Source organism: Salvia splendens, chromosome 4 (genome assembly GCF_004379255.2).
Source record: "Salvia splendens isolate huo1 chromosome 4, SspV2, whole genome shotgun sequence".
Lineage (NCBI taxonomy): Eukaryota > Viridiplantae > Streptophyta > Magnoliopsida > Lamiales > Lamiaceae > Salvia > Salvia splendens.
Genome location: NC_056035.1, coordinates 6,174,371 through 6,194,550, shown reverse-complemented (window position 1 = coordinate 6,194,550; position 20,180 = coordinate 6,174,371). Strand labels below are relative to the sequence as shown.

The 20,180-nt window shown below is 40.0% G+C and overlaps 2 protein-coding genes across 3 annotated transcripts; both read right to left on the bottom strand.

Annotated features, from left to right (window-relative positions):
- Nucleotides 1-1,591: 1,591 nt before the first annotated feature.
- On the bottom strand, nucleotides 1,592-6,192 carry LOC121798172 (NLR family CARD domain-containing protein 3-like). 2 transcript variants are annotated; one of them, XM_042197039.1, is made up of 18 exons: nucleotides 6,062-6,192; nucleotides 5,678-5,984; nucleotides 5,037-5,246; nucleotides 4,892-4,950; nucleotides 4,658-4,795; nucleotides 4,380-4,454; nucleotides 4,179-4,262; nucleotides 4,014-4,075; nucleotides 3,770-3,839; nucleotides 3,311-3,386; nucleotides 3,113-3,243; nucleotides 2,928-2,987; nucleotides 2,726-2,800; nucleotides 2,547-2,651; nucleotides 2,374-2,469; nucleotides 2,210-2,290; nucleotides 2,022-2,123; nucleotides 1,592-1,954 (listed from the first exon to the last, which is right to left on the bottom strand). In XM_042197039.1, the coding sequence occupies exons 1-18, from the start codon at nucleotides 6,101-6,103 to the stop codon at nucleotides 1,883-1,885; spliced, it is 1,845 nt and encodes a 614-aa protein (XP_042052973.1). In that variant the 5' UTR covers nucleotides 6,104-6,192; the 3' UTR covers nucleotides 1,592-1,882. The 2 variants fall into 2 exon arrangements, with proteins under 2 accessions (XP_042052973.1, XP_042052974.1); XM_042197040.1 differs by having other exon boundaries at nucleotides 1,592-1,926.
- Nucleotides 6,193-6,765: 573 nt separating this feature from the next.
- On the bottom strand, nucleotides 6,766-8,613 carry LOC121798171 (IAA-amino acid hydrolase ILR1-like 7). The gene is made up of 4 exons (XM_042197038.1): nucleotides 8,215-8,613; nucleotides 7,855-8,148; nucleotides 7,655-7,771; nucleotides 6,766-7,312 (listed from the first exon to the last, which is right to left on the bottom strand). The coding sequence occupies exons 1-4, from the start codon at nucleotides 8,296-8,298 to the stop codon at nucleotides 6,923-6,925; spliced, it is 885 nt and encodes a 294-aa protein (XP_042052972.1). The 5' UTR covers nucleotides 8,299-8,613; the 3' UTR covers nucleotides 6,766-6,922.
- Nucleotides 8,614-20,180: the final 11,567 nt, after the last annotated feature.

Genomic DNA, 20,180 nt, shown 5'->3' with positions numbered 1-20,180 from the left:
TTTGGGTCGCGGCTGTCAATAGAAATCCATAAGCCCTGGAATTTTTGCCAGAGGTTTTCCAGCGATAAGTTTCCTTGTCTCATCCCGTATGCTTGTCTGTGCAGGTCTGAGATTTGGAATGGATCGGCGCCGCTTCCGTACGTAATAGCCAAGTTCTCCCACAGATCTTGGGCTGTTTCGTATTGAGAAACCTCGTTGACGAGGCTGGCGTCGATGTTGTTGATTATCCAGTTAAAGCAGCAATGATCTCTCTGAATCCACCGTGAGTAAGTTGGGTCGGTCGGCGATGGGGGGTCTGAGACTCCAGAAATGTGAGATATCAGGCCCTTCCCTCCGATTGCCCTCTTCATCAATTTCGCCCATAGGGGGTAATTCTCCCCATTGAGTTTGGCCTGTACGTGAACATCTCCTAATGACTCTGGTTGGGGTTCAGTTTGAACCGATTGTTTTGGGGTTGTTTGAGACATGCTCAGTCTCATAAATTCTGCAAACTGCTTTGCAGAAAGGATTATTGGCTGGTTTGTATGTGGGGTGATAGGTCCGGATTCTGACATCAGGTTTGTTGGTTGTTTTTGCAGGGTTCAAAAAGGTCGGGAAAGGTATTCGAGACTATGATGAGATTGCTCTGAGTCTCAAGCTTGAATCGTCCTGCTCTGATACCATCTTGACGATGGTAATCGAGAGAGGCGGCTCATATTGGTGAAAGGAATGCTAGAATCGGCCAAGAGTAGGGAAGGTTTTTCTTTGTATATTGATTGATGATTTCAATGTATTACAGCCCTAGAATATATAATACAATCATTTACTTAACTATGGTAAATACCATAAATGTAATCAATCTATTCTAGGCTAATGTGTGATTGAATCAATCAATTATTCCTTTGATTATTCCATGGTATCTTCCTTGATATTTGACAGCCGCAGCCGCAGCCTTCACGCGGCTCAGTCGTGTGTTCCGCGGCCGACCACTGCAGCGGGCCGCATTTCGTGGCCCAGCCACCGAATTTTTTTTTTTTTGCTTCTTTTTTTTTATAAATACACACCATTTTCCTACCCCAATTCAAACACCACTCTTTCCAATCTATTTTAATTCAATTATTTCTATTTTTAGTAATGTATTATCTTGATTAACACAAATTGAAAAGAAAAATGAATCATCTTTAGTAACACACAAAGTGAAATTTTACTACCAGTATGTTTTCTCAGGAGAAATACTGTAATTTTTTTCCACATAAAAAAACTAAAACTTAGTTTTTACTTTAGCATGGAGTTAGGTCTGAAAAAATCAATGTTGTGCATGAATTCTCGGTCATGACACAATGTTAGTTAGATGACCCCATACTCATGGGGACCAAGACCAACACTATGCTGACATGTACTGTATCACATTTAAATGGCAAATCTTCAATATATTTTCAACTTTCTCCAAACTACCAAGAAATCAACAAAAATGTTATCGGGGCTCTGATAAATACTACTTCCACCACCTTCCCCTAGCAATACTATAGAAGAAAGTGGGAAAAAGTAATTGGCCATGTTACTATAATGGAAGGAAAGGAACTAATAGTTGTGATTTGTTAACAACCCAAAATGAAAAAAAGAACACTAACTTTTACCCACTGGTAAATTATTAATCATGCAAAAACATATTACACCAATAAAGAAGCAAACAAAACGTGCTACAACAACAAAAGCAACGATAAAATGATATAAAGTGGTCAAAATTTATAGTTTACCCTATTGAAATAATCCCAGTTAATTTTGTCGAAAAGGTATTATCTAATATGGATTAATCTCTTAAGACCGTCACCAAATGGAATCCTAAAAAAAAAAGGAAAAAGAATTATATGTTCCTATCTAGAAAACAATAGTAAGCTCCTTCTCATTCATCTCGAATACGTGATCGCTTGCATCTGTGATTGCACTCTGCAGGTTTTTTCAGGTTTATTTCAAGCTACCCATTGATATATTATTAAACAGTTTTGATTATTTTAAAAAAATGAATATGTAAAGTGAATTACCTGTCCCAATTTGGTAAGGAAATTGTTCATGAGATTTAATGATGTGAGCCTTACATCTTCGTTCGACTTGAGCGCTTGAGCAATGGCAAAAGCCCCTTCATCCTGAATCAGGAGGGGGAAATGGTGCTATAAAATAATGATACAAGCCTACACTATGTAGTCAGAATTTTCGAAGAGGCATTTCATACTCTGATTTCATTGAAGCCAAGATTGAGCGACACCAAAGATTCGTTTACGACTTTCAAGCTGCGAGCAAGGCATATGGCGCCCTGCAGAACATGAGATTGTTAGTTGTGATAACATATATGGGATCATATTATGAACAATTAATGACAGCATTACTAAGCCAAACCTCGTCTCGGAGCCCGTTGGCTCGGAGATCTAGACTTGAAATGGTGCTATTGTATCTCAGCATATCTGCAATATCTTCGGCTCCAGTTGCACCTATCTGTAAAATTGTCCGTACAGAATATATTCAAATACATCCTCAAAAAGGGTGGTAGACTATTATATATAAGTTCATACCTGACACCAACCAAGCATGAGGTCTTTTACATTCCCGTGAAACTTAAGAACTTCGGCTAAAGCCTTTGCACCATCAGGGCCGATTGGATTATAACCAATTTCCAACTGGAACAGAACTTATGGCTTTTATTATGTACATCACATCTAAGATACTGAGAAGCAAAAGGTGAGAAACTCACAGCTGAAATAACAGAATTATCTTTCAGAACACGAGCAATTGCACTGATCCCTTTGGCGTGGATGTCATTTCCGCCCTGCAAATAAATTCACAATTGTTACCTAGTACCACAAAAACTCGGGATTACCAGGGGTCAAGCATACATATTCGAGGATATAGTCACTTCACAGATCATAATGAGTTCCATACTTCCATTTACTTACTAGATCAACATTTGTAACTGAACGATTATCCTTCAAAGCCTCTGCTACTTTTTCAGCTCCCTGAAGCAAATATATAAGAGAACAATTAGTACATATAGTATCAATTTTCAAAATAGGCAAGAATTGGGTTGAAACCATGAGGTCACAACTGCATTTTTTTTTCAGTGGCAGATTTGAAATACTACCTCATCCCCAATATCATTCATGTAAAGGTTAATCAGCAGTAAACTCTTGCTCTTTTTTATATACTCAGCAACATGAGAGGCTCCACGTGCACCAATCGAATTGTTTGCAAGATCCAAGACGGTAAGCTTCCCTGCATGAACATATTAAATGCCAGATCTGCTGCAGTACGCATCAGAAGGAAAGTGGCTGCAACTGACCTTTATGAGAAGACAAGCCAGACATTAGAGCAATGACACCCTCATCTCCAAAAGAATTCCCTTGCAAATAGAGTTCCTAGATAATTACAGTGAAACACTGACCTCGGTAATGAATCTAAAAAATTTTATGGAAACAGGTCTTGCACATTTACAGCCCATTGTAATATTTCATCGCAGAAATCCCATGCCCAGTAACCAATAGCAATACATAAGATGCCACTCTTATTTCCATCAAGAAATATGCAAGCACCCACACTTTTTACATGATGTATCCATGGAAGTTGGAACAAACACTTGTCTATGCAAATTAGGCAGTGTATTTTCCAGGGGGACAAAGTTCATATGAATATGGTGTTGCAGCTTTACAATGCACAAGTCTTCTTCTTTCTAGGCTATTGCACGATTGACATAATTTTTAAGATGAGACAATTCAAACAAAGAAAAATTATAAAAATATACCCTCAAGGATTTGTTTCCCTCCAGCCCTTTCGCCAGTGCAGATGCACCTAGGGGACCGCCATAATTACCACTGGAATAGAACAAAAATAAATATTTACACAAATGAAGACAAGTTTCTTCTTAAAGGAGAAAATTCATGTTCTCAGAAAACTATACCAAGAGAAGGTAATTAGGCATCGGTTCTTTGATATTTATGCATTCGTTAAAACATATTAAGCAGTCTTTTGGTGAAATAGATCATTACCTGAGGTATATAGACAGTATAGTCTTGTTCTCAAGAAGTGCTCCAGCAAGGCTTGAAAATCCCTACCTCCATTTCCAAAGTTAATACAAACAGAATCAGTGGTAAGACTCAATGTATTGACACAAACTGAGATTGTGTGTAGTACAACAAGATATAATTTCATACAGAGTAGTCAATTAGATTGTTATTAAGTTCAATGATACGCAAGGTCGAATTTTTCTTCAACATCTCAGCAATAGCTTTTGCTCCCTACACATACAAAGTGAGAACAATAAATTAGGCTATTTCATGACTGTTACCAAGGTATTCACATTATGGAACATGTCTGAATCTTAATAAATATTCAAAGACTAAAAGTAAGCTAACCTCATCTCCAAATGCACTGCTACTAAGTTGTAGCTTTTGAATACCAGAATTTTTCACCAGAATGTCACATAAACACTGCAACAATAAAAAATCTAAAATAAAATAAATAAATAAAAACTGTTTGAGTGGGACTAAAACTTTGAACCATGAAAGAGGTTAGGTCAAACAGTATTCAATAGATAAACAAAATTGAGTAATTATATACTTACATCAGTGTAAGAGTTAACATGTAATAATTGTATAATTCCAAACAAATAGAGCTATCTATGTAAGTCTACCTTCACTCCTTCATCTCCAATAGAGTTTCCTGACAAGTTGAGAGATTTCAAAGCAACATTTGACTGTAATATCCCATCAAAAGCCATTATTCCTTTAGCAGTAATCCCATTTGCAGCAAAACTCACTTCTTCTGCAGTCTGCAAATGATACAAGATTACAAGTAGGGAGTAAATGGCAGAAATCTTCCAAGGTGATTTATAGCTGAACAAGATATAGTTTAAATAAACTCTTACTTGATTATACGCCAAGCTCTCAGCTAGGAAGAATAACCCTTCATCTCCAAAGTTGCGACCTAATAGCACCGTCTAGCGTTAGACCAATGGTTTTTCATAGTGGAAAATTCAGCTTCAACTGAACACAGAATAAACTTTCCAATACCTGACATGTCAATGCTGCTAAATGATCTAAGCTCCCTGGCAAAATCATTTAACCTCATTCTGGATTCCCTTTCAACTTTGGCACCAGAAGGTGACAAAAAGTTTATCCCCTGAGAGAAAGACCACTTCTCCCCAGAGGCAGGCTTATCCTCTTCGGCTACAGACTTAGTCGATTTTGGCACTAGGATTTTCTCCACCAATTTCCATAAAACTGTCAGCTGGAAAGCACAGATTAGTTACCAATTGAGAACTACAGAACTCCCTCGGACGGTCAACACAAATTACATTATGACAACTCTAGAGCAGTGGCTACTACACTAACTATTTGATAAAATCTCCAATCGAGCATAATGCCTTGAACACTGCTATACAGGGAGCAGCGCATAAATCAAGTTAAACTCAAATAATAAAATACCGAACTGCCACAAAACATCAAATGCAAGCAAATTGGTCAAAGTATCCTAAATCCTACACTTCCCCCAAATTCTACAAATAAGCCAAGTATCCTTTTCCATAAATCAAATAATCAAAGAGATGCAAGCTATGATGGAATCCAATACAACGACCAACGCACATTAAAACTGCCGAAAACATCTAAACCAGTAAAAAATGGTAAACACTCATAACGCGCGAAAGGCATACCAAAAGTGGCGATTACGAATGCGCCTGCAGGCAAAATATAGGAAGCAGCTTGTGTGACCGGAGCAATGGGAGCTTGCGCTTGAGACTCCTGATAAATCCTACGAGAACTACCGCTACGCCTGGAACTGCCTCCGCCGGCCGCCGCCGCTCTGATTTCGAAATTTCTAGAGCTTAATGGTTCGGAATTGATGGTAACTAGAGTAAAATGGCGGCCCAAATCCGCCCCCCTGCGCCTTAGCGAAGAGCTGTTGGTGGAGCTCAGGGTCCATAGCTGAGTTGTGTGTTTGCTTCTAAAAGCGAAACTAATCTGAGATAGCAGAAATCAAACCTTAAACAAAATTCAGAAGACTAACTAAAGTAGAAGTGAGGAGATGTATGGCGTACCTCTAGATGAGAAGAGAGAGAAAGCGCAGAAGTAGACACCATTAGTTTAGGTGTTGAAGGTGTTGAAGAGAGGGATAGAATTTAATGGAACGGCGCTTGAAGAGGAAGAAGTAGATGACGATACATCAATCATCAAAGAGAAATTTCAGTTGCTCTTACTAAAGTTGGGCTTATTAAGTGGCTTAGCCCAATTATTTGGGCCTATCAAATAAAAAGACCTTCCATTTTACTATCCGATTGCCGTATCACACTATCAATTTTCTAATTTTTCTTTACATTTTAATCAGGTTATTATTTGTACTACTAGTATTTTCAAGTCAATTAATGATTTTAGGGTTAATTATAAATTTTAAAAAAAATTAATAATTAGTGAAATTGTAAATTTCATAATGATCTCACTATAAATATTTTTGATCTTTTTATAATATTATTAGAATAGAGATATTAATAGTGGGATCGCACATAAAATTGTTTAAGAAAGAATCTGAATCGTGTACCTATATAGGCTTTATTACCCCCTAATAAAAAAAACTATGACCGTTGATCATTTGGTTGTTGGAAAACATAAACAATGTTTATTTATGTTCGTGTATTTGCTCAAAAAAATACAGTAATTAGTTTGCAAAATCGAAATGCACACAAAGTTTGTATATACAAACACCAATAACTCCTCTATGTATTTTATAAATGTGCAAAATCGAATCACTAGTTATATGTAGTGCTTTTAGCATCACTTGATTTCATTCATGTGAAGAGATAAGCCACATATATATGGAGTTGTTAGCAGTATTAATTATTTGATGAAGCATGCATAACTGAAATAATTGAAGCATATTGTTGCAAATGACAATAATGGTAGTATCAAATAAGGAGTAATTGGCAAGGGGTAGTTAGATTGAGCAGATAAGAAATTGCAAAAAGAGCATGGATTGAGGCTCCAATGGGAAGAACATCCTCATCAACTGTGAAGTAAGGGCTGTGAGGTGGGTAAACAGATCCTGCCTTTTCGTTTCCAACTCCCAACAGCAAGAATGATCCTTCTATTTTCTCCAAGTATACTGCAAAATCTTCACTTCCCATAAACGTTGGAGCCAAAATCGTGTTGTCTTCCCCAACAACATTCCATGAAACTTGCTTCACATGTTCGTATATTTTCTCGGTGTTTATGGTCGGCGGAAGCGTCGGATGCTCTTCTCCCTCGAATTCCACCTCCGCCAAGCACCGCTGCACCGCAGCTTGACCTTTTATAACCTATACAAAAATAAACCACTCGAAAAGCGTCCCACTTTTCTTTTCTTTTTATATTTTAAGTTATTAGTTATTTAAATTATAAAAATGGTCAAATTCTGATGAGTTTCATTAAGTTTAAAATCGAATTGTTAAATCACAAAGTCTGAATTTTTATACAAAAATGTCACATTTTGATGATGTTCAAAACGTCATTGTTTCACTAAAGTAGAATAGAAAAAAGAAAAAATAATAATTTAATATTTTTAATTTCAAACTTGATAGAATTGACATAGCTTTAACCAAATTTTACAATTTAAATGACTATTAACTTTAAACAAGTAGTACTTTTTTAAAAATAATTACCTCTTCAATTCTTTTCCTAATTGCATACATGCTATTTCTGCCGAATGCTCTGAACGTTCCCGCAATCGTGACTACATTCGTTGCATCTCCCGCATGCACCATAGTCACAGAAACCACCTCAAGAAAAAAAGAAATCGCATTCAAACAAAAAAAACAAAGAGAAGGAAATTGTAATTGATGAAGTTTGTAGAAAGTAGTACCTGAGAGTCCAAAGGGTCAGTCTCTCTAGACACAATATTCTGCAAGCTTATAATCGAAGCAGAAGCAGCCAAGATGTGATCGGCTGCATCTCCATGGCCGCCGATCACGGCCTTGAAGCTCCCGCAGCCGGCCAGAAACTTCCCCGGGCGGGAAGCGACGACGCCGCGCGAATATCCATGCACGGTGTGCAGCCCCAAAATAGCGGTGACGTTGTCGACCACGCCCTCTCTCACCATCTCCCTCGCGCCCTCGCCGCTCTCCTCCGCCGGTTGGAATATCAGCACCACCGTTCCCTGCGCCATCAAAATTAATTCCCATCAGTTGACAGAGTGTTTTCATTTGTGTGTATGAGTTCTTACGGTTAAGTAGGCGCGGAGCTGCTGCAGAATCGATGCGGCGCCCAGAAGCATTGCGGTGTGGGCGTCATGGCCGCATGCGTGCATCTTGCCCTTCACTTGGCTCTTGTGCTCCCATTCTCTCAATTCCTGTTATGAGGATTGGGGCAAAACTGCACAATCAGTTCAGTTCGGTTACCGATATACTGTTCGGCGATTAGGGACCGATGTGCTGTTCAGTGATCTGACGAACTGCAATCATGCTCGGTGATTGGTCGAGTTTGTAGTCGTGCTCAGGGATTAACCGAGCTCAATGTTCGGTGTTGAGCTCGGTGCTCAGTGCTCGGTGTTGGCCGAACTTAAACGAGTTCGGTGTTGGTGCTCGGTGTTGGCCGAACTTAAACGAGTTCGGAGTTGACAGTTGTTATTAACTGATGCACGTCGTCGGATGCGACTAGTTAGTTAGCTTTAAATGAAAGCCGTTAGGTTTGAACTAGTTGTTAGATAAGTGTTAGTTAAATAGAGCCGAGCTGTGAAAAAAGAAAAAGGATTTTTCATCCATGAGTTTTGTAATCTTCCACACAAATAAAACACAAGATTTCCATTGACTCTCCAAGAATTGTTCTTGCTTATTCATTTTCATATCAAGTATTCGTTCTTCTCGTTCCGGAATCGATCTCGTTGTGATAACAAGATTGAGTCGCGTATCTATAGCATTACAAATTGGCGCCGTCTGTGGGAATCGAAGAAGGACGACGAATTCAACAATGTCTACCGCAAAGTTCGACGTTGAGAAATTCACCGGCGAAAATGATTTCGGCCTGTGGAGATTGAAGATGAGAGCTGTTCTGATGCAGCAAGGCGTCTGGGATTATGTGAAATCCAAGACGGACAAGAAAGAGATTCAAGGGATGGATGCGGCGAAATGTCAAGAACTGGAATACAAGGCGTATAGCTCGATTGTCTTGTGCCTCAGCGATAGAGTCTTGAGGGAGGTTCAGAAAGAGGATGATGCCGCGGGAGTGTGGGAGAAATTGGAGAAAATATATATGGAGAAGTCAATCTCCAATAGGTTGCATCTCAAGCAAAGATTGTTCAACTTTAGATTTTCTGACTCCAAGAATCTGGCGGATCAGCTGGAAGATTTTCGAAAGTATATAGATGATCTTGAGGGTGTGGATGATCCCATGAAAGATGAGGATAAAGCTTTGATGTTATTGAATGCTCTGCCTCAGAGTTTTGAGCAATTCAAAGACTCAATACTTCTTGGAAGGGATTCGAAAGTGACTTTGGAGGAGGTATTTTCTGCATTAAAGCTGAAGGCAATGCAGAAATGTGTCAGCAAGCCAATCGATCAAGCTGCTGAAAGCCTCAATGTGAAGGCAACTTCAAAGAAACAATTCAAATTCAAGAAACCCCCATCTGACAAGTGGAAGCCAAGATCATCTAAGGAAGGAGATCAAAAGGAATCTAGAAGCTGCTTCTGGTGTAAGAAACCAGGACACATCAAGCAAAATTGTTTTGCTTGGAAGAAAAAGCAATCTGAAAATCACAAAGGAGATGGCACAGCAGCTATCACTGAGGAAATTGAAGAGGCAAGAGCTCTCAATGTGGTGGAGGATAGCCCATTATCAAGGCTATGGATCATGGACTCAGGCTGCAGTTTCCATATGTCCTCCAATCTCGACTGGTTCCAAGATTTAAAGGAATCTGAAGGCTCAGTGTTGCTGGGAGATGACCATGTGTGTGATGTAAGGGGTGTTGGGAGCATATGTTTGAGGATGGACAATGGAATTTTCAGAACTCTCACTGATGTGAGATACATCCCATCCATTAAAAGGAATCTTATATCCTTGGGTCTTCTTGAGAAGAATGGCTACGAATTGACTCTCTTTGGTGGAGAGATGCTTGTCAAAAAGGATGGCCAAATGATCATGAAGGCTGTCAGAAACAATGTGCTCTATTATCTGAAAGCTGAGGCAGTTGCTGGAACAGCTAACAACACACAAAAGACCATCAATTGGCATGCTAGGCTGGGCCATGTGGGGGACACTGGGCTGATGCAGCTGGTAAAGCAAGGCATTATTCAGATGGCTGATTCAGAGATACAAAGAGCCATTGGATCGTGTGAAGAATGCATTCTTGGCAAAAACAATAAGCTGCCATATGGAGTGGGCAAACATAACTCAACACAACCTCTCCAATATGTTCACAGTGACATATGGGGCCCTGCACCAGTAAATAGCATTGGAGGAGGCAGGTATTTCTTATCATTTGTTGATGATTTTTCAAGAAAGGTTTGGATAATGATCATGAAAGAAAAGTCAGAGACCTTCAAGAAATTTCAGGAGTGGTGTACTGCAGTTGAGCTAGAAAAGGGGAAGCCTTTGAGATGCCTAAGAACTGACAATGGGCTGGAATTTTTGTCCCATGAGTTTGATGAGTTTTGCAAGAGAAAAGGAATTAAAAGGCATAGAACGGTGCCTCACAACCCACAACAAAATGGGGTCGCCGAGAGAATAAATAGAACCATTCTTGAAAGGGTAAGATGCATGTTGATAGCATCTGGAATGTCAAAACCATTTTGGGCAGAAGCAGCCTCCACAGCTGTTGTTTTAATCAACAAATGCCCCTCTGCTGCCATTGAAAATCAGACTCCGGATAGTAGATGGTATGGATCTTATGGAGACTATTCAAAATTAAGACCATTTGGGTGTAGAGCATATGCTCACATCAAACAAGGAAAGCTGGAACCAAGGGCTCTCAGATGTGTGATGATAGGCTATCAGGTTGGAGTTAAAGGTTACAGATTATGGTGCTGTGAGGAAGGGAATAAGAAGGTTGTCATCAGTAGGGATGTTATTTTCAGGGAATCTGAAATGCCTTTCTTCATGAAGCAAGTTCAGACTGTTGAGTTTGAGGTGGAGGGTCAGAGGGAATCCTCATCTGATGCTGTAAGAAGTCCACCAGATACTGTGAGAAATTCACAAGAAACCAGTGTTGGTGGATCCTCTGAACATGAAAGTAACATCAAGACTCCACAGAGACTGGTTGCAAGAGACAGAACCAGAAGAAGGATCAAGCTCCCTTCCAGATTTCAGGATTTTGATATGATGCACTATGCACTGGCCATAGCTGAGGAGATGGACTATCATGAGCCTTCAAATTACAAGGAAGCAATAAGGAGTCCGGAGAAGGATCAGTGGCTATTAGCCATGCAGGAGGAGATTGATAGCTTGTACAAAAATCACACATGGATTTTGGTGTTGAGGCCAACTGATCAGAAAACAGTTGGTTGTAAATGGATTTTTAAGAAGAAAATTGAGGCCTTCAACAACAATCAAATCAGATTTAAAGCCAGGTTGGTGGCCAAAGGCTTTACACAAAAGGAGGGAGTAGATTATAATGAAATATTCTCCCCTGTGGTAAAGCATAGCTCCATCAGGATTCTACTTGCCATTGTTGCTCAGAGAAATTGGGAATTGCAGCAACTCGATGTCAAAACAGCCTTTCTTCATGGAGAGCTCGAAGAGAAAATTTACATGGAGCAGCCTCCTGGTTTTGTCCAACCAGGAAATGAAGGAAAGGTGTGTTTGCTGAAAAGAAGCTTGTATGGTCTAAAACAAAGTTCAAGACAGTGGTATCTCAGGTTCAATCAGTTCATGCATAAGATCGGTTTTGAGAAGTCTTTGTATGATCATTGTGTCTTCATCAAGAGAAGAGGTGGAGTTGCTGTGGCATATCTACTATTGTATGTAGATGATATGCTGATCTCTGCAGAGCATAAGGAAGAGGTGGAGTTAGTGAAAGGTGATCTGAAATCTGAATTTGATATGAAGGATCTTGGAGATGCAAAGAAGATCCTTGGAATGGAGATCATAAGGGATAGAGACAAGAAAAGGATATGGCTAACTCAGAAAGATTACATCAGGAATGTGATCAAGAAATTTCAGATGGATAAAAGCAAACCAGTGAGTGTGCCCCTGAGCCAGCAGTTTAAGCTCAGTGTAAATCAGTGCCCTAAAGATGATAGTCAGAGAAGAGAGATGGATAAAATCCCATATGCAAACATAGTGGGAAGCATCATGTACACCATGGTGTGTACAAGGCCAGACATCAGCCAAGCCATAAGTGTTGTGAGCAGATACATGGCAGATCCAGGTATGGAGCATTGGCATGCTTTAAAATGGATACTAAGGTATCTGAATGGTACTCAGGATTATGGCATACTGTTTGATGGAAGTAAGAATTTTGATGCACAGCCTCTATTGGGATATTGTGATTCTGATTTTGCTACTAACATTGACACAAGGAAGTCCCAATCCGGCTATGTTTTCTGCATGTATGGAGCTGCTGTAAGTTGGAAGTCGAGTTTGCAATCTGTGGTGGCACTCTCAACAACTGAGGCAGAATATATTTCCATGGCTGAGGCCGTAAAGGAGAGCATGTGGCTGAAAGGAATCTGCTCGGATTTTGGAGTTGATCAAGGAGCTGTGACTGTATTATGTGATTCAAATAGTGCCATATGTTTGTCAAAACATCAGACATTCCATGAGAGGAGCAAGCATGTGGATGTTAAGCTTCATTTTGTGAGGGATGAAGTTGAAATGGGCTCAGTGAAGATTGAAAAGGTAGCTACTGAGCACAATGCAGCTGATATGCTAACAAAGGTGTTGCCCGGACTTAAGTTGAAGTATTGCATGGATTTGGTGAATCTGATTCAGCTGGAGTGATTGTGGAAGATGGATGAAATCTATGGATTGTCCAGTTATGTCCCAAGGTGGAGATTTGTTATGAGGATTGGGGCAAAACTGCACAATCAGTTCAGTTCGGTTACCGATATACTGTTCGGCGATTAGGGACCGATGTGCTGTTCAGTGATCTGACGAACTGCAATCATGCTCGGTGATTGGTCGAGTTTGTAGTCGTGCTCAGGGATTAACCGAGCTCAATGTTCGGTGTTGAGCTCGGTGCTCAGTGCTCGGTGTTGGCCGAACTTAAACGAGTTCGGTGTTGGTGCTCGGTGTTGGCCGAACTTAAACGAGTTCGGAGTTGACAGTTGTTATTAACTGATGCACGTCGTCGGATGCGACTAGTTAGTTAGCTTTAAATGAAAGCCGTTAGGTTTGAACTAGTTGTTAGATAAGTGTTAGTTAAATAGAGCCGAGCTGTGAAAAAAGAAAAAGGATTTTTCATCCATGAGTTTTGTAATCTTCCACACAAATAAAACACAAGATTTCCATTGACTCTCCAAGAATTGTTCTTGCTTATTCATTTTCATATCAAGTATTCGTTCTTCTCGTTCCGGAATCGATCTCGTTGTGATAACAAGATTGAGTCGCGTATCTATAGCATTACAATTCCTACATGCTTGTTGCTACACCTTTTAATTAACTCTATCACTAAATTTTTTTTATCCTTGTAATTAAACCACCATATTTAGCAAATTACAGATTCTAGATTCTCTTTGGTTATGAGAATCGATGCAAAATTAATGATGATTGGTAACGTTCGTATGTGACATATATATAATGAGAATGCAAATAATTAGCACATACCACTAGAAGTTGAAATAATTACTACTCCCTCAGTTCCGCCTCGTTAGAGTGGTATTCCTTTATATTTTTGACAAAAAGTAATACTTTATATCTCTTATTTTATTCTTTATTCTATTTTATAGGGGATATTTTGAGAAATTTAGAGTGGATAAGATCTTCAGCTGTTGATTCTATACCACATACACATCTAGTACTATTCAAGTGTCTGTAAGGTACAGCTATACCATTTAGGGTGTTTATTTGGAGTGATATGAAATATTATTGATTATTTGAAGGATAAAATAGTCATGTTCGAAACTAAACAATTGATCAAAGTAAAAAAAAATGAATTAGCTTGAATTATTTCTATGAATTCATCCTATACTGAATTAATCAAAGTAAATGGGTCATGGATACCAAACCAACTGTCTAATCAACAAAATCTACATAAAGTGGCTGCATTTTGTATAATGAAGGGCTTGTTTGTCTTATACTCCTCCATAATTCAAACTAATTAAACTACCTAGGACCACTTGATCAAGTCATACCTGAATTGGCAGAGCATCAATGTCAGCTCTAAGCGCCACAAACGGTGGAGAACCCGAACCTATGGCAGCGACGACACCTGTACGAGCCACCGGCCACTGATACCGAACCCCCATTCGGTCCAGCTCATCTCTGATGAGAGAGCTAGTCTCAAATTCTTCAAAAGCAAGCTCTGGATTCCTGTGGATTTGTCTCCTTATCTTCACCATCCACCTCTTCGTCTCCGCTGAATTCGCCATAGCGTTTACCACACCGGAAAGGGAAGAGTTGTGTTTGTGGAGAAAAGGGTTGCAAACATGGCTGCTACAAATCTGTATACATGAGTAGAGCAATACAGCACTGAAAATAATCGAGATTTGGAGATCTTTAACTACTCCCATTTTTTTTCTAGTTAATTGTATATGTAGATTTTTTTTGTGAGTTTTATTATATATGCCATATAAAGTTTTCTCAAGTTTCTTTTATAATTGTATTGTACCGTTAATGAGTTTAATAGTAGAAAAAAAGAAGAAAATGGTGGACCATGATATTGATTGGTAGCTATTGGACTGGGGAGAAAGAAGTTAAATTTGCTTGGACAATTTGCAAAACAAAAAATCTATGGAGGAAAATGAGACAGCAAGATGATGGACGTTTTAGTTATTTTTTTAATTTTATTTGGATGGTAGATTAATAATTGGAGGAGAAAGAACATATTTCAGAACAAAAACGTGCAAATGTCGTATGAAAACAACAGATGGTGTGATTCTATATACTGTTGTCGCCCTCTTATTTGTTAATTTGAGGTCGATAATTCACGAGTTGATATTTTCTAGAGGGAATAGGAACTTTATGTGTCCGGTGTCCCCATGTACAGAAATTGAATATACATGAATTAGTTTTTACAATATAAGCAAATAAATAATGCGAAAGTCGTGCACCATGCCGCCGACGGCAGTTATTATTAATTTAAATCTATAAGTATTGCTTTTTATTTAACATCTATTAAATCTGATATTTACTATCGGTTATAATTTAATTAATAATGATTATAAATCAATCACCGTAAATACAATTCAACTAGTTGAAAAAAAAGATGTTCTTATTAAGCAGCTGGGTACGTCTAAATTCTCATGTCTGTTTTCATAGAATATCCAGAAATTAATAATCATAATTAATGCGCATGCAATACGTGCAAGATTATTAATTAGTATCATACAATGTAACTGAATAGCAATCAATGCGAGATAACTATTTCTAACTATTTTTCATGCATTCGTTGCCCTAAAAGCATTAGAGGTTGGCGCACCTTAAAAATAAAAGAAAATTAGGTGTTCATGACAGAGGATGATATCAAACAGTGGTTGGTGGATACAAGATTCTAAAATATAGGGAGCGAAATAAAACTGTTCGGATGTTAATGGAGGGGGAGAGGTGGCGTCGGAAGCTATCGGAGGGGGCGACAATAGAAAATTCACGTCCATACCCATCTTAGTGGGTCGCCGGGGAGGGGCGGTCGCTCCCTCGTGCCCCCTGGATCCGCCATTGATTTCAAACAGTCAGTAATTATCTTCTTTTGTATGACGTGTCGAGGTAATGTGGTGCTTCTTGAGGTTTATGAGGTGTGTTCTTTTGTTGCTTTTGTGTTTTGTTTTAATTTCCCTTATTTTGCTTTTGTTTTTCTGGGTGTGTTGGTGTTTTGTTCTTGGTTAATGGTTGTTGGAAGGAAAGATCCTACACAATGGAGGGAAGATCCTGCACAATCAAGATTGGAAGAATAATTAGTAATTGATTGATATCTTTTTATACCTTGTAATTAGGTATAGCATTAGTGACTTACCATATATGGGGAATATTGAGGCCTATATGAGGCGTGTAAATCAGTGTAATTCAACAACCAATAATGAAATCAATTCCCTCAAAACCTACTTTTATCATGGCTTCAGAGTAGGTTATGAATTAGGGCTCAGAAAAATATCATCACTGCCCCATACCAATCCCGACTAGAAAATAAGAAACAAGTGAGAAAACGAAATCCTAAACCAGTCCCAAATGGCCAACGAAAAACCAACCATAGTATCATCAAGCAGCAAGATACTAGCAAGCAAGAATGTAACTGTTGCGCTCAAACTCAACGGAGGAAATTACCCACTATGGTCGCGTCTGATGAAAGTCGCGATCGGGAGTAGGGGAGGCTACTCTCACATAACTGGAAAACCAGCCCTGCCACTGCCAGGAAGCGAGCAGTACGAAGATTGGGAGGAGACTGATCTCATCGTATTCTCCTGGATCGTGGATAACATCGAAACAAACATCATCGCGGATTTCGCCCATCACCAAACATCCCAGTCACTCTGGGAGAGTCTAGCTGTCACATATGAGAGTGAGGCGGACCTTTATCTCGTGTACGACCTGGAGGACAAGACAAACACGATTAGATATGGAGATATGGATCTGGAGACATATTATCGGAAGATCCATGGAATGTGGATCAACATCGATTGGTGTCAGAAGTAGCCGATCGACTGCTGTGACAAAGGGGTAAGCCAATTCCGAGCGTACTCCAACACCAAACGAGTACTTCGGTTCCTCGCGGGACTGAACGGAGAGTATGAAGGTGTCTGTCGTGACATTCTTAAGGAAGTGTCACCACCCCAAATAGAAACCGCCTACAGCTGGGTGAAGAAGGAGGCAGCTCAACGCAGAATCAGACCGCCAAGTTCCTCCAATGCCACCACCGAAGGCAGCCACGGCGGTACTGATTCCACATCTAGGAGAATTGGTCACGGACTCGCAGCGCAAGGACAGAGGCAACCCCATCGGAGCGGAAACCCACGACCGACAACCATCGCCCACCGCCTGGGAAGCAAATCGGCTGACATATTGAAATTGTGGTGCTCCCACTGCGAAATGCAAAAGCACACGCGGGAGACATGCTTCCAACTGGTAGGATACCCCGATTGGTGGGAGGAGAGGCAGACGACGAGGGCCAAGATGGCAGTCGGGTTCACCGTCGGAAATGAGACCGGAAAACCAAATCCCGAAATTCGGGAGTTACAGTATGGACGAGAGAAGCAGAAGAAAGGAGGGCCGGAAGCCTCCAGCGGAGGCGGCGGCAGCGGCAGAGCCGACAATTTTGCTGAGAGGACGAATTGGAACGAAAGAGGAAGCGCAAATGGAAGTAAAGGGTTGGGGATTCACAACCCTAACCCTAGCTTTTGTTATATTTATCAAAATGACCCCCAGTATTTTCGAGAATTATATAAAACACCCCATGTTTTGTTGAAAGACCCCCCCCCCCCAATGATGACTTGCATGATGACCCCCAATTTATGAATTATTGTGAAAAACCCCCTGATATCTCTAGAATTGCCCAAATTAGTCCTATTGACCTTAAAAATCAGTTTGAGCCCTTAGACAGAATTTCCGCTGCATATATTGTGAAAAATGGAATTGATGGGGAAAAAATGGATGGATTTTTTATTGTGGGGCCACCGACACCATGACCCCAAATAAGGATGATTTTATTAGTTTTAGTAATATTACTAAGACATATATACAGATTGCTAGTGGGGAATTGATCACTGTAGCCGGGGAGGGCACTATTGAAATATCCCCGACTTTGAGACTTTCAAATTGCCTTTATGTTCCTACATTGTCCCATAGATTAATGTTTATAAGTCATGTGACGAAGGAGTTAAATTGTACCTTACTGATGCATCCCGACTTTTGTATTTTGCATGATATTCGGACGAGGAGGATACTTGGGCGTGGCACTGAGAGCCAATGACTCTACTATGTGGACGAGATAGCTCAACAAGGAAGTGTGATGCTGGCTCACGGGTCCACGAAAAGGGAGATTTGGCTTTGGCACCAACAACTGGGACACCCCTCCCCTGGTTATTTTAGTTTACTTTTTCCTAAACTCTCTATTCCGAAAGATTTTGCTTGTGAGACTTGTGTTTTGGCCAAAAGCCACAGACAATCGTTTAATCCTACGAATACTCGTATGAATTCCATTTTTACCCTTGTTCATGCTGATGTTTGGGGTCCTGCACTCGTTGTTGGTGGGAATGGTTTTGGATATATGCTTTGTGATATTTGTAGAGGATTGCACTAGGATGACATGGATATATTTTCTAAAGCACAAATCTGAGGTACTTGATAAATTCATTCTTTTCTTTAAACTTGTTCAAACCCAATTCCAGACCACTATAAAAACCCTTCGATCTGACAATGGGAGGGAATTTGTTAACCAAAAAATGACTGACTTTTTTTTTACCGAAAAAGGCCTTATCCATCAAACTTCCTGCCCATATACACCCGAACAAAATGGGGTAGCCGAGAGAAAAAACCGAACCATCCTTGAGATCACCCGAGCCTTGATGATTGAGCCCAAAGTCCCCAAATCTTTCTGGCCCGAAGCTGTTGCCACCTCGATTTTCCTTATAAACCGACTCCCCAAAAAATTTCTGAACAAAAAAACACCTCTTGATATTTTGATCAAGCTCACCAAAATTCCCGAACATTTGAACCTTCAGCCCAAAGTTTTTGGATGTACAGTGTATGTCCATATCCCAAAACAAGAGAGAACCATATTATCACCTTGTGCCACCAAATGCGTCTTTGTAGGTTATGGGATTAATAAAAAAGGGTATAGATGCTATGACCCAAGCACACGAAAAGTAGTAACCACAATGAACTGCAATTTTTTGGAAACAAAATTCTTTTACCACACCAACTTTAGTAGTCAGGGGGAGAGTAAGTCAGATAAAACATTATTCTACCTAAGTTGGTTTGTGCCTCGGTCAAATCTCTCCAACGAGAACTCAACAGAAAAGGCTAGCACGACCACTGAGCATGTCTCTACCACAGAGTCCTCTCAACCACCACAGCCCGATGATCCTCCTCAACCGGTATCCGAGGCACATGAGGTAACTTCTGATCCTCCTCAAGAAAATACTCTTCCTAATCCGGTTGATGCAGAGACTGCTCTAGACGAGAGCACCAGGAGGTATATACTTCCCCCACGGAGCACTCAGGCAATTCTACCAAAAAGATACACCCCGGAGAAGATAGGAAGAAGGAGTCAGTATGCTGTTGCAAATTTTGCATAGGCAAACTTAACCAAGATAGAGAGGGCCTTTGAGGCTGCCCTCTATGAGGAGGAAGAAATTCTCTATACAGCAGAAGGGCTTGATAGAAAAAGCATTGGAGGGATGCAATTCTTGTGGAGATGGATGCACTGTTGAAAAATAAAACTTGGGAGATCAGCAAATTACCCAAAGGAGCAGCAACTGTGGAGTGTAGATGGGTGTTCACTATCAAGAGGAGACCAGATGGGTCTATTGATCGATACAAGGCCAGGCTGATAGCAAAAAGGTACGCCCAAACTTACGGCGTGGATTATGCTGAAACCTTTTCACCGGTAGCCAAAATCAACACAGTGAGGGTGCTATTTTCAATTGCAGCTATCCGAGAATGGTCTCTTCATCAATTTGATGTAACAAATGCATTCCTACACGGTGAATTGACCAAGCCTGTCTACATGGAATCTCCCCTAGGCTTCAAAGGAGATTTTTTGAATGGGGATGTTTGCAAACTCAAGAAGACCTTGTATGGTTTGAAGCAATCTCCGAGAGCTTGGTTTGGAAGATTTACTGAAGTGATGAAGAAGTATGAATACCAACAAAGCAACTCGGACCACACCTTATTCCTCAAGAAGAGAAATAGTAAGATTACTTGTCTTATTATTTATGTTGATGACATGATTATTACCAGTGATGACGAAGATGAGATAAGTCAGTTGAAGAAGAATTTATTCAAAGAATTCGAGATGAAAGACCTTGGTGCCTTAAAATACTTTTTAGGCATTGAGGTGAAGAGATCAAAACAGGGTGTCTTATTATTCATGTGTTTGATATCCTC

Excerpts from the sequence above, each read along its gene's own strand:
- LOC121798171 (XM_042197038.1), bottom strand. The coding sequence starts at position 8,298 with ATGCACGCATGCGGCCATGACGCCCACACCGCAATGCTTCTGGGCGCC. Across the intron at positions 8,149-8,214 it reads AGCTCCGCGCCTACTTAACC|GGAACGGTGGTGCTGATATT; the intron begins GTAAGAACTCAT and ends TTGATGGCGCAG. Across the intron at positions 7,772-7,854 it reads CTGACCCTTTGGACTCTCAG|GTGGTTTCTGTGACTATGGT; the intron begins GTACTACTTTCT and ends TTTTTTCTTGAG.
- LOC121798172 (XM_042197039.1), bottom strand. The coding sequence starts at position 6,103 with ATGGTGTCTACTTCTGCGCTTTCTCTCTCTTCTCATCTAGAG. Across the intron at positions 4,951-5,036 it reads TAGCAGCATTGACATGTCAG|GTCGCAACTTTGGAGATGAA; the intron begins GTATTGGAAAGT and ends CGGTGCTATTAG. Across the intron at positions 3,244-3,310 it reads TGGCTTGTCTTCTCATAAAG|GGAAGCTTACCGTCTTGGAT; the intron begins GTCAGTTGCAGC and ends ATGTTCATGCAG.